This window comes from Cetorhinus maximus, chromosome 20 (genome assembly GCF_964194155.1).
Source record: "Cetorhinus maximus chromosome 20, sCetMax3.hap1.1, whole genome shotgun sequence".
Taxonomy (NCBI): domain Eukaryota; kingdom Metazoa; phylum Chordata; class Chondrichthyes; order Lamniformes; family Cetorhinidae; genus Cetorhinus; species Cetorhinus maximus.
The window spans coordinates 22,780,245-22,792,487 of record NC_135898.1 but is presented as its reverse complement, the minus strand read 5'-3'; the positions used below and the strand labels follow the sequence as shown (position 1 = coordinate 22,792,487).

The 12,243-nt window shown below is 44.3% G+C and overlaps 1 protein-coding gene across 6 annotated transcripts in view; it reads right to left on the bottom strand.

Moving 5' to 3' along the window:
• Positions 1 to 12,243, bottom strand: part of LOC144694964 (2-oxoglutarate dehydrogenase complex component E1) — a 95,867-nt gene that overhangs the window by 7,244 nt on the left and 76,380 nt on the right. For all 6 annotated transcript variants that reach the window (XM_078565776.1, XM_078565778.1, XM_078565779.1 and 3 more), the window contains 7 exons: positions 11,782 to 11,910; positions 9,593 to 9,743; positions 7,068 to 7,195; positions 6,095 to 6,273; positions 4,835 to 4,906; positions 4,586 to 4,711; positions 2,754 to 2,826 (listed from right to left, as the gene is read on the bottom strand). In XM_078565776.1, coding sequence (XP_078421902.1) covers positions 2,754 to 2,826; positions 4,586 to 4,711; positions 4,835 to 4,906; positions 6,095 to 6,273; positions 7,068 to 7,195; positions 9,593 to 9,743; positions 11,782 to 11,910 — 858 coding nt within the window. The remainder of the gene's footprint in view (positions 1 to 2,753; positions 2,827 to 4,585; positions 4,712 to 4,834; positions 4,907 to 6,094; positions 6,274 to 7,067; positions 7,196 to 9,592; positions 9,744 to 11,781; positions 11,911 to 12,243) is intronic.

The following is a 12,243-nucleotide window of genomic DNA, read 5'->3' as shown; positions in this document are numbered from 1 at the left end:
TTTAAACTGTAACCAATGGAGGACTTTAGTATCTTAGTATCATGTGGCTGTGCTTGGCTTCACTTGATAAGAGTAGTGCACCATGGGACAGAATAAAGGTAACACACTAATGAGCTAATTGCAGAACAACTGCTGGAGAGGTCCCTGTTGTACTAATTTGCATTTCACAGAGCCTCATTCCGAGAACTTGCAGCCTTCAAGGTTGATCGGCGAGCTTACATCCTCTCACATTGTTAAAACCTTATCGAAACCTGGTGTCACCAGTGCAGGAAAATCGGAAGGAATTTATTGTGTGGAGAGGAGGATAGAATAACAACAGCTGTGTTCTACATTCAGTTCATTTTAATTCATAGTGTTTTAGAGGAAAAGCAACACATTTGGCTCAATGTATTCTTTATGTTAGTTAACTTTTGTAAGTGAGAGATTATTTTTGTAACTGTATAATCCCTTTAGACTTTTACCACTCAAGACTTTGTATAAACTGAATGTATAAGGAGACTTTATTACCTCACATTTTAAACACTGATTATGGCTACGCACTTATATTTTATACACACACACACACACTCTCTATCACTTTTAAGTACGACCTACTTTGTAATCTTCTGTATTAGGTCTACATAGTTTTAAGGTTATAAGCAACTTTTCCACTCCGTCCTTTGTTTTAAAAGTAAAGTAATTCATTCCAAGTGCCAACAACCACAGAGAGAAAAACCATCACCTAGCAAATGGCCTTTAAACAGTCACTGGTAGGGTATATAGATAGATATATTTATATAGATTTTTCTTTTCCCACCTCTTTCCATTATTTTTAAATGTATTTCCATCCATTGTTTTATCTCTACCTTTTAGCCTTTTTTGATTCCTTCACCCCACCCCACCCCCCACTAGGGCTATCTCAACCTTGCTTGTCCTGCTTTCTACTCTTAATTAGCACATTCCTTAGATAATATCACCACCTTCAACACCTCTTTGTCCTTTTGTCTGTGACATCTTTTGGTTATCTCCACCTATCACTGGCCCTCTATCCAGCTCTACTTGTCCCACCTCCCCTTAAACCAGCTTATATTTCACCTCTCTTCTATTTTTACTTAGTTCTGTTGAAGGGTCATTCGGACTCGAAACGTTGACTGTGTTCCTCTCCGCAGATGCTGCCAGACCTGCTGAGTTTTTCCAGGTATTTTTGTTTTTGTTTTGGATTTCCAGCATCCGCAGTTTTTTGCTTTTATTTAAGTCACTGGTAGGGGTTTGATTTAATCAGGAACTTGCACCAATTAAGCAAAATCTGAGACAATGAGCTCAAGGTATCATTCAGGAGGGCATGGCAGCCATACTTCCCCTATCCTAAATGACCAGGCAAGGAAGATATCATAGAACATCCTTTTATCTTGGCAAGAAGCCATAAAAGTAACAGAAACAAGCTATAGTGAGGAGGATGGCCCTGTAAGTAATTGGCATTTTAAGGAACCAGTCAGGGGATAGTGAGAAGTGACATCAATCGATGACCATCACCCTTGAGGGCCAAACACAGATTGATCACGCACCCCTTCAGCCAATTAGAAAATAGTCTAGCCTCATGTAGGCCAATCAGAATGCAATATCATTGATCACGGTGTGGGCTGCGGCTTGGAAAGGGTTAATAAGCAGCAGCTTTCCGTGACCAAGGTGCGCACCAGGTTAGAAACTGAAGTTTGAAGAGCCTGCTGTCCACAAGGAAGCAGAAGACCACAGAAGTGACGGGGAGAGAACCGAAACCTAGTGTCACCTTGCACCCTAAGCTGAGCCAGGGAGCAAGTAGCATAGTACGCCCATAAAAGTTGCTGCCCTGCTTTGTTAAGTATTACTTTATAACTTAATGAAGCTTCCTGAGTAACTTCACCAGAATGTGTCCTGTTGCCTGTATGGTTGAAGTCTCAAATTCCAATATCTATTTGTTCATTTAAGTTCAAGTAGTGCCTAAAACTTACACCCAGTTGAAAAACACCGTCGTAGTCCCAGGCAGCAGGAATAGCAGCAACCTGCTCCTGTTTGCCTGACTGGCGCTGTAGTGGAAGAAAGCTGCAAACAGGTACAGTTCTTGGATTTCCTCTCGCCATGAAGGAGTGCTGCTCAAGGGCAGAGATGCAAACACTGAGCTTGGGCTCTGGAGAGGGTATGAAGTGAACTCTATCACTGCCAGGCAGAGGGGGGTGACCATTAGACCAAAAATCGTAGGAAAAACCCAGGGGGGGGAAAGAAACATTGGAAGTCACAGAAGTCTTGCATGTAGCCAGGAGACGGCTGCTCCCTTTCCATGAATCCACTAATTCCTTTTCAAAAACAGCGCAAACACAGAACTGGGCTTCCAACAGAACAAGGGAAGATGGATAAAAACAAAAAACTACTGCGGATGCTGGAAATCCAAAACAAAAACAGAATTACCTGGAAAAACTCAGCAGGTCTGGCAGCATCGGCAGAGAAGAAAAGAGTTGACGTTTCGAGTCCTCATGACCCTTCAACAGAAGATGGAGCCTGGTTCAAGGGAAAGGAAACATGGTGCATCCATCTAACAGTGCTGCCCAAGACAACACGACTAGGGTGGTGGTATTACACGAGTATTGTTGACATGACCAACCATGTTTAAACGGGTGCTAATACAAACAAAATGGTAAGCGAAGGAGTCATTGCTGCCAACAGTGACGAGATTTGCTCTACAGGAGGCGGTAGGGTACAGGAGGCAGTGAAGGATTTCTGCTGATGCCACACCAACCTACCTGGCAGCATCATGTCAAAGCTGGATTTCGCATCAGGGTGACGCAGCAGTGATTTGGGGCTGAAGACGATCAGCTGAAATTGAAATGACGGAAGTTAATGGATTAGTTCCTCATGAATAGCAGTAATAGAACAGTTAGGAACTTCACTGGGTGTACAATAGTTTTAAGATACAAGACAGCACAGAACCTCTCAAACAGCAAATTTCAAAAGACCCGGTTTTGAGGAAGGAGATTCACCCTGCTAGACACCTTTTGACACCTTTGCATTATCGCAAGCCGACCCAAACTAGGACCATTTCTAAAGCATGACTCAGCCCTCAAAACAGGCAGCTCAGTCGCACTTGGGCTTCTAATTTGCACTTGCTTTGTCCAGTTTGAACAGCGAGAACCTGGAGGATCGGAACGGGCAGCTCTTGGAGCTGTTGCCTCACCAGCAGAACCAAAGTCTATTAGTGGCCGCAACAAACATCTATCTGCAAGTCGGTGGGAATACTGAACAGAAACTTATGTGCTGTCCTACAAAACTCCTGCTCTTTTGTCGGACAGCTCTAAAGCAGCTCAGGACCCTGACTACAATCTCCTTTCCTGGCTATCAGATCTGGTTATTAAGTTAACCTTTGTGTAAAAGCCCAGATCCTCTCTGCCCTCAGTCCTGTGTTTCCTGTCTAAATGCTTCCCCACCTCTGAGTGCGACAGCTGGACAAAAACAAGCAGCGAAAGGAAGTGGAAAGCAGGATAATTTTAGAAGTGGTTTCCCTTCTGATTTTTTTTTGTCAATTCTTTCACAGGACGTGGGCTTCGCTGGCTGGGCCAGCATTTATTGCCCATCCCTAGTTGTCCTTGAGGTGGTGGTGAACTGCCTTCTTGAACTGCTACAGTCCATGTGGTGTAGGTACACCCAGGGTGCTGTTAGGGAGGAAGTTCCAGGATTTTGACCCAGCGACAGTGAAGGAATGGCGATATATTTCCCAGTCAGGATGGTGAGTGACTTGGAGGGGAACTTGTGGTGGTGTTCCCATGTGTCTGCTGCCTTTGTCCTTCGACTTGGGAAGAAACAATTAAAGCAACAACTGGGCCAGATGCTGATCATACCCAGTTTCCTTCTTCTCAAGGCACTCTGGACTCCAGATCTCGGCAGATGTTTGTACATGGGTCAGGTCATCACATCATTACTCTTGTTGTAAATATCCCGAGGCCTGTGCTAATGCTCTGGGGGAACAAGTTCAAACCCCACCACAGCAGCTGGTGGAATGTAAATTCAGCTAATAAATCTGGTGTTAGTAATGGTGACCATGGTAACTAACATAGATTGTTGTAAAAACCCATCTGGTTCACTAATATCCTCTGGGAAAAGGAAATCTGCCATCCTTACCTGGTCTGGCCTACATGTGACTCCAGACCCACAACAGCATGGTTGACTCTTAACTGCCCTCTGAAATGGCCGAGCAAGCCACTCAGTTCAAGGGCGTTTAGGGATGGGCAACAAATGCTGACTTTGCAGGAGACACCCACATCCCATGAAAGAATACTTAAAGTTGGTCTTCCAAAAAAAAAAAATGTCTTGTGGTGGATTTGCAAGGAAGCAGCGCGACTGCATTTTTGTTCTTTTCATCTGCACAGACTGAGGGTCAACAGTACTGAGTAAAACTCCAAGCTCTGTGGACAGCTGGTATTAGGCCAATACAATAACAATGCGCATTACTGACAACTACTGGAAGCAGGCTGGATCCTCACCAACACCCCACTGCTGGGAAATGATGCACCAAGGATAAGGGGGAACTTTACCAATTGGAATAACAGAGACACATGCACAGGCCCAAGACTGTACTGACCGGCTTCCTGAAAGGCAGCAGTATCTGTCTCCTCAGCACATGGAAGTAATTTGCAGGTGTGGAGCAATTCACAACGATCCAGTTGGTGTCATACAGCTGCTGCACTGCAAAGTCTTCCGTCAGTTTCTGCAGGAGATGGGGAGAGAGGGAGAAAAAAAAACCATCGTGCAAGTTAGAGCAATCCCACAAGAGCACACCCACACTTCCGGCACTCTGCTGGGGCTGCCCACAATATTCCTCAGCACTCACCGGAACAACATCAGGATCATCGTTGCACATCTGTAGGAATCGCTCCGGTCTGGCAGAGGAATGTTCGGGCCCCTGTAACCATCACAATAACCATGAGTCATTTATAGCTCGACATAACCTGCCACGCAAAGGTTAAAAGAAAGACAGAAAGACGTGCACTTATATAGCGCCTTTCAGGGCCACTAGATGTCCCAAAGCGCTTTGCAGCCAATTAAGTACTTTTTGAACTATGGTTGCTATTGTAATGTAGGAAACGCAGCAGCCAATTTGTGCACAGCAAGCTCCCACAGACAGCAATGTGACCAGATGATGTTATTTGTGACGTTGATTGAGGGATAAATATTGGCTAGGACACCGGGGAGAACTCTCCTGCTCCTCTTCAAAATACAAACACATGAAATAGGGGAAGTAGGCCATTCGGCCCTTTGAGCCTGCTCAATCATTCATTAAGGTCACGGCTGATCTGTCTGCATTTCGAATTCCACATTCCCATCTACCCCCAATAACCTTTGATTCCCTTGCCAGAAGTGCTGAGGCATAACAAACTGAGGCTTAAAAGTGAACAGAGACTTTCATCATCACTTCCAATTTCCAAGATCTGTTTCGAAAGCTCAGCATTACTGACCAATGTTTCAATTTTGGATCTGTTGTATTTTTAAGTGACAAAAATATTTTTTAATCCTCATTTTCCTTCTAGTTTTAATCAACTTTAACATTGCTGCATGTACTACTGCGCGTGCAAAAGAAGCCACCAAACCTCAAGTACCAAGCAGCAGAAATAAAAACAGAAAATACTGAAGAAAATATACCCAGGGTGAGGAGCAGGTCTCTCCATGAAATGCTAACCTGATTTTCTGCAACCAGATATTGAAAATCATGCTCAGTATTCCCAGCACTTTCTGGACTTACTGCGTACTTTAGAAAGTTGTTCTTCAAATTCTTCACACGTTAGCAAATGCTCTGCGCTCAACTTTCCTTTACCACAAGTCCAGATAAAATATCACTTACAAAGGCAACTTCCAAGGCTGCCTCCATGCTGGCCTGGACCATTCGCTGCTCCCAAAGAGGTGGAAGATGTAATGATTTCATTGCTATGGCCACTTCTGTTGATTTTGTGCTCCCTGAAGCTTAATGCCTTGCAGCAGCTAATACCAAACTTATTACAGACACCACATCACCACAGCAACTGGCCAAAGACCGGCTCAGTCAGTTCACACCGCTTTCCTGAAACATCCCACCCCTAAAAGGGTCAAGTCTTACCATTCCTTCCATGCCGTGAGGAAGCAGCAGGACGATTCCATTCTGTCGCACCCACTTGGCCTGGCCCGGACTGATGAACTGATCAATGATGCACTGGGCAGTGTTGTGGAAATCGCCAAACTGAGCCTCCCACAGAACCAGTGCATTGGGACTAGCCATTGCAAACCCCAGCTCGAAACCTGTAAAGAGAGATTCAGGCAGTGCACCAAACAATGCAAAAGATTGCTGGAAACTTTGCTCCCTATGGCTTTGTGGGCACCCTTCAGTACCTTTCACAATTGGCTGCTCTTCATCTGTGCACTTCAATGGAGAGCTATTAGCAGGCTACTCAACTCCAGATGGCATCACAGTTTAGCTTAACCCTCTTTTGGCCTACTCAGAGATGGGGATCAGTGGATAGGTTTCAGGAGTGACCAATTTGCCTCCATCTTTCTCGCAAGGGACACAAGGCCAGTGGTGTGGGTGTGCCTACACCACAGGGACTGCAGCGGTTCAAGAAGGCAGCTTACCACCACCTTCTCAAGGGCAATTAGGGGTGGGCAATAAATGCTGGCCCAGCCACATCCTATGAATAAATAAAAATGATTCTACATTGATGTAGATGAGTAATAAAAGACAAAATGTGAGAACTGTTAGTAGTGATGATGATGATGGCTCGCAACAAAGGTTACACAAGGCTCGGGGACGAGGAACAGAGCAGTCACTCTTGAATTCAACTCTAATTCTGGACAAAAGTGAATGCCTTCGGAGGCCGTTGTTCTTTGAGAACAGTTGACATGCGGGCTCAGTTACTGACCCAACAATCACAGGAAACTTATGCAAGCTGCCTTTTCCTACCATCATCAATCCCAGTAAGCCCTTTATTCACAATCCATCTCAATGCCACAAAGTTATTCCCCGCAGGCACACACCCTGCCCACCACTGACTATTTAGCAAGCAGATTTATCCGAAGTAAAGAAATAAATGTCCTACCCAGCACCCCGTACTCGGAGAGCGAGCTGTTACACACAGTGTAGGGAGCTTGGTTTGGCCACAGGTGGTTCATGGGGATACAGGTCTTCTTATCCACATTCTGGTCATGCAGCACATGATGCCGATGGCTGCGGGAGAGAAACAGAGAGAGTGAGAGAGGGAGAGGGGGAGGGGGGAGAGGGAGGGTGAAATTTCTCTTTAGTATCAGATTAAATAACTGCAACCATTCACGTAGTTAAGATCTGTATGCATCCTACTGCTCCCTACAAGTGTAGACCCGAGCAATTTCGATCCACCACTTCAACCCCATTATACTGGCTCTTGCAATCGAAGCCTAATGTTCTGGAGGTAAATTACTACATCACAAAATTATTAACAACAAAGGTCAACTGTGCAAATACGTTTTTGCCCAAGAGCCCGTTTTGAAAGCTGATCCAAAGGCCAACTTCAGCATTAAAATGAGCCAAGGAATGGTTGCACTCAAACCTAGATTTTACCATGTTTTCAGTTATAAATTTGTGGCCTGTGAACATAGCTGGCATGACCAGCATTTATTGCTAACTGATATTCCTGTCCATGTCCACCTGAAGTTTGCAACTATCCTCATCACGATCGACTCCTCCCTACACCTAAATCCAGGTAGTTTGTAAAAACTGAAATGAGTAATGGACTCAAAACCAGGGGACCACCACTCAAAACCCCCACCCCTCCAAACAAAAGAAAAACCGCTCCACTGCCACCCTCTGCTTTCTGCCGCTAAGCCAATTGGAATGATGGTCTTTACATTACTGGCCTGATAATCCAGAGGCCTGGGCAAATAAATGATCCAAGAACATAGGTTCAAATCGCACCATGGCAGTTGGGGAATTTAATTTCAGTTATTTAAATAAATCTATAATAAAAAACTAGTCTCAGTAATGCTGACCATGAAACTATCATCGATTGTCCTAAAAGCCCATCTGGTTCACTAATGTCCTTTAGGGAAGGAAATCTGCCATCCTTACCCGGTCTGGCCTACATGCGACTCCAGACCCTCTGTAATGGCCTAGTGAGCCAATTGTCAGGGAGGTGGGCAATAGGGAATGGACAATAAATGCAGGCCTTGCCACTGATGTCCACATCCCATGAAAGAATAAAAAAATTGTATTCATACTGTCACTTCTCCCTTAATTCCATGAGCTTCCATCTTCTCAACAAGCCTTCCTTGTGGAATTTTGTCGAATGTGTTCCTAAATATAATTCCTCCCCAAATACAATGCCTTCAATTCATATAATACACCTACTGCACCTTGATCATGTTCTCAATTACCTCATCAAAGAGTTCAATCAAGTTAGTCAGATATAAATTGCCTTTAACAAATCCATGCTGGTTCTCTTCGATCAACCCACATCTTTCCAATGAAAGTTCCTTTTATCCCTCATAATGGTTTCTGATAACTACATTAGGCTGACAGGCTGGCTGACATGTAGTTTCCTGGTTTATCCCTCTTCACTTTCTTGAATAATGGTATCACATTAGCAACCCTCTGTTGGATCCAATGAGGATTGAAAGATTGTGACCAATGCCTCTACCTTTGCTTCCTCCAGCAATTTGGGATGCATTCCATCTGGACCAGGCAACTTGCCAACTCTCAGCAATGCTAATCTTTTTCGTATGTCTTCTCTATATGTTATTATCCTGTCTGTAAACATCCTCTCCTCTTTTTGTGTAACCTGCACATCCATCCGCTTCCTCTGTGAAGCCAGATGCAAAGCATTCACCCCTATCCTCTATCTGTTTGAAGATTTCCCCATGAGTCCTCAAAAAGGCCCAATCTTCATCATATACTTAGTACAATGTTTCAAGGTTTAATTTAATTTAATGCTGCGTAACTAATCTTTCCTCATTTTTAAACTTGAATTCTCTCCTGTACTTTCCATAATCCCGATTCTTCACTCAGTCTTGTCCCTGACATTTATTAGAAGACTCCTTTCTCAGTCACAGACAGATAGAGTGAGTCAATGTCTTATTAATTACATCGTTACGGTTTAATGCTAATTACACTTAGTCACTTGGTAGTACAGAACTTGAGTATTGCTGCTTGGTTTAAATTTCAAACAATGCTCGGCAGTTAACTGTCAGTCAGCATTAACTGATAGATTCTCCATGGCAAAGCCCCTACCAATCAGAGTCCACTTGCCAACCAATTAGCACTAACTTCTCATACAATATAAAGGGTGTTGCTTCCCCTGACATTAGTATTCTTGTGATTGTCCTGATGAGTGCTAGGCTTCGACAAAACATTGGCTTTCATCAATACTCAAGATAATTACGCTGTTAAACAGGTGATGGGTACACCTATAACTGGGGATAGCTGGGACACTGTTGGGGGGGGGGCGTTGGAGTAGTGTTGACTGTGAACTAAGTCAGTTAACTCTCTCCAACAAAGAACGCTGCTGTGTCTTAGGTTTAGCTTCAACTGGTGTGGATCCAAAAGCAGATAGAGACTTTCAATAAGGCAGAAACAGCTCATTCTGAGCAGTACCTGAAAGTTCCTCTCTCCACGTCCTGCCCACTCAAGCGGATATGAATACCTTCGTTTAGCAAGGATCCAAAGGCCATATACTCTGCTAAAGCCCAGTCCACTGTGCGATTCTTTACCATCTCACCACGGCTTTTTAGGATACGAGTTAAACCTGAGGAAACAGAATGTAAATCATTTAGCACTCACAACTTGAATAGTTCACAGAGCAAATGCAACCACCGGGCAATGATAAATGGAGAGGTTAGGTAGCATTGAATTATTTTCCCTGGTTGGTAAATTGGCAACAAGGGGGCATACGCTCCAGGTTATCACTAGGGAAGCAATGGGGAAAGATAGAGCAAATAATTTCATAAAGATTTATTGAAATGTGGGATGTCTTACCAAAAGTGGACATTGAGGCAAAGACAGTAGTGCCATTTGAAAATGAATATAAAGGATAAAAGTAACGGGCAAGAAAATAGGATTACAGTAGATAGTGCCAGTGTTGGATAGACTTGGGTTGTTTTTGTTGGAGCAGAGAAGACTGAGGGGCGACCTGATCGAGGTGTACAAGATTATGAGGGGTATGGACAGGGTGGATAGTCCAATTTCGCTGCAACCAGCCTATGTGTTCCTATTTTAAAATAAAAAACTGTTCTCCTTAGTTGAAGGGTCAGTCATGAGGGGACAGAAGTTCAAGGTGAGAGGCAGGAGGTTTAGTTGGGGGTGTGAGGAAAAACTTTTTTTTACCCAGTCTGGAATACGCTGCCTGGGAGGGTGGTGGAGGCGGGTTGCCTCACATCCTTTAAAAAGTATCTGGATGAGCACTTGGCACGTCATAACATTCAAGGTTAAGGGCCATGTGCTGGTAAATGAGATTAGATAGGTAGGTCAGGTGTTTCTCACATGCCGGTGCAGACTCGATGGGCCGAAGGGCCTCTTCTGCACTGTGAGAGTCTGTGAGCACCAGTACAAGTGTAAGGGGCTGAATGGAATCTTGTACCAGCTCCTCATAGAATAGGCAGTCACTCATTATAACATTACTGAGCATAGGATAAGCTGAGAGCATAGCCCCCATGCAAACACAAATCGACATTTCAAGACTGTATGCAAGGCTGAAAGGGCAAGTGGGATGCCAACACGGACTAGTCCAATTTTGCTGCAACCAGCCTATATGTTCCCATTTTAAATTAACAAGTCACTGCCTTCTGATTTTTCTTCTGCTTCGCATCCTTTGGATGCCAATATGCTTTGTAGTTTGTCGCCTGGATTTTTCAGAGCTTCCTGCAGAGAAACTATGTAAGAAGCAAATAAGGCAGCAGCACGGAAATGGAAACAGCTGAGTTGTAGGGTACGTCAGGGGGTTGTTGACGGTCATTGTTAATTGTGATGCACAATAATGATTTGGAGGAAGACATCCAAGTTTGTGGATGGTATGAAATTAGGACGGGTGGCAGATAATGGGGAACAGGAGGAATCTGGATAGCTTCGTGGATTAAGCCAAATAGTAGTGGGAGATGCCATTTAATGTAGAGAAAGGCATAAGGAAGATACAGTGAGGTACAAATTAAATGGGAACAGTCTGTAAGAAATTACACAGAATGATGGAAAGGGGTTTAAATGTAAATTTTTTTTTTAATTCATTCATGGGATGTAGGCAACACTGGCTGGGCCAGCAATACTGTTAAACCATTAGGACTGACAAGGGAAAATTGGATCTTAGAATGTACTGCTGCAAGCCATGTAGGGAAGTCCTTAAAAGTAAAAGTTAACTTGTACAAAATAAGGTCAAGTGGACATGTACTGAGACACGGACCGGACAGGCAGCAATGGCCATTTCTCCTAATCAAATATCTTCAAATGTTGAGACTGATGTTAGACAAGTCTGTCGAGTGACGTCGCGAGTTTGCTCAGTTATTTTAAGATTGGGGAGTTTTGTCTCGAGGCCTCTTTTTCTGAAATTGGTCACGTTTCCTTCTACTCACTGTTCGTCATCTTTCCCCAGGAGTTAGCATTGTTAGTGACTCAGGGAGGACAGGGCCAGAAGGTTGGGTTGTCTAATAGATGGGGTGAGCATTGATGGGCCAAGTAGTCATTTTTTATCCCTCTTATTATGTTCAAAAATACCCACGTGGGCCAAGCAATGGCTAATGCTGCTGGGTGTGAACTGTGGGGCTGTACTGGTCCGCATCAAATTAACTCCGATCTACCTCCATGAATAGTGAAATCTTCCACCGGCACAGAGCTGGCTACACCTCCGATGTGAGCCAGCGTCTCCTCACTCAGACCAGTGGAGGGACACTTCATGCTTTTAGGCTGGCCGTCGAGAGTGAAAAAACCTAAAGGCAGAAGGGAGGCAAGAATGAAGCACATATCTAAAGGAGACCACTGAGACATAACACATATACAAGTGCATAAGTAAAACCTGATCTTTGGCTCAAGATTTCATAACTTTTGCATGTACCTCATGTAAAAGTCAACTTTAGTATTTCCAAGGACTGTAGGCTGTCCCACTCCCCTCCCCAGCCCCTTCACACACTCAGGGGCAGGCAGGAGACGCTGTCGAGGGAAACCCTGGCAGTCCATCTGCTTGAACCGATACTCTGCTAATATCGCCAATATGGACAGCCCGAATCGCAGCGCTACCCACATTCCCCCTCCCCACCCCTCCT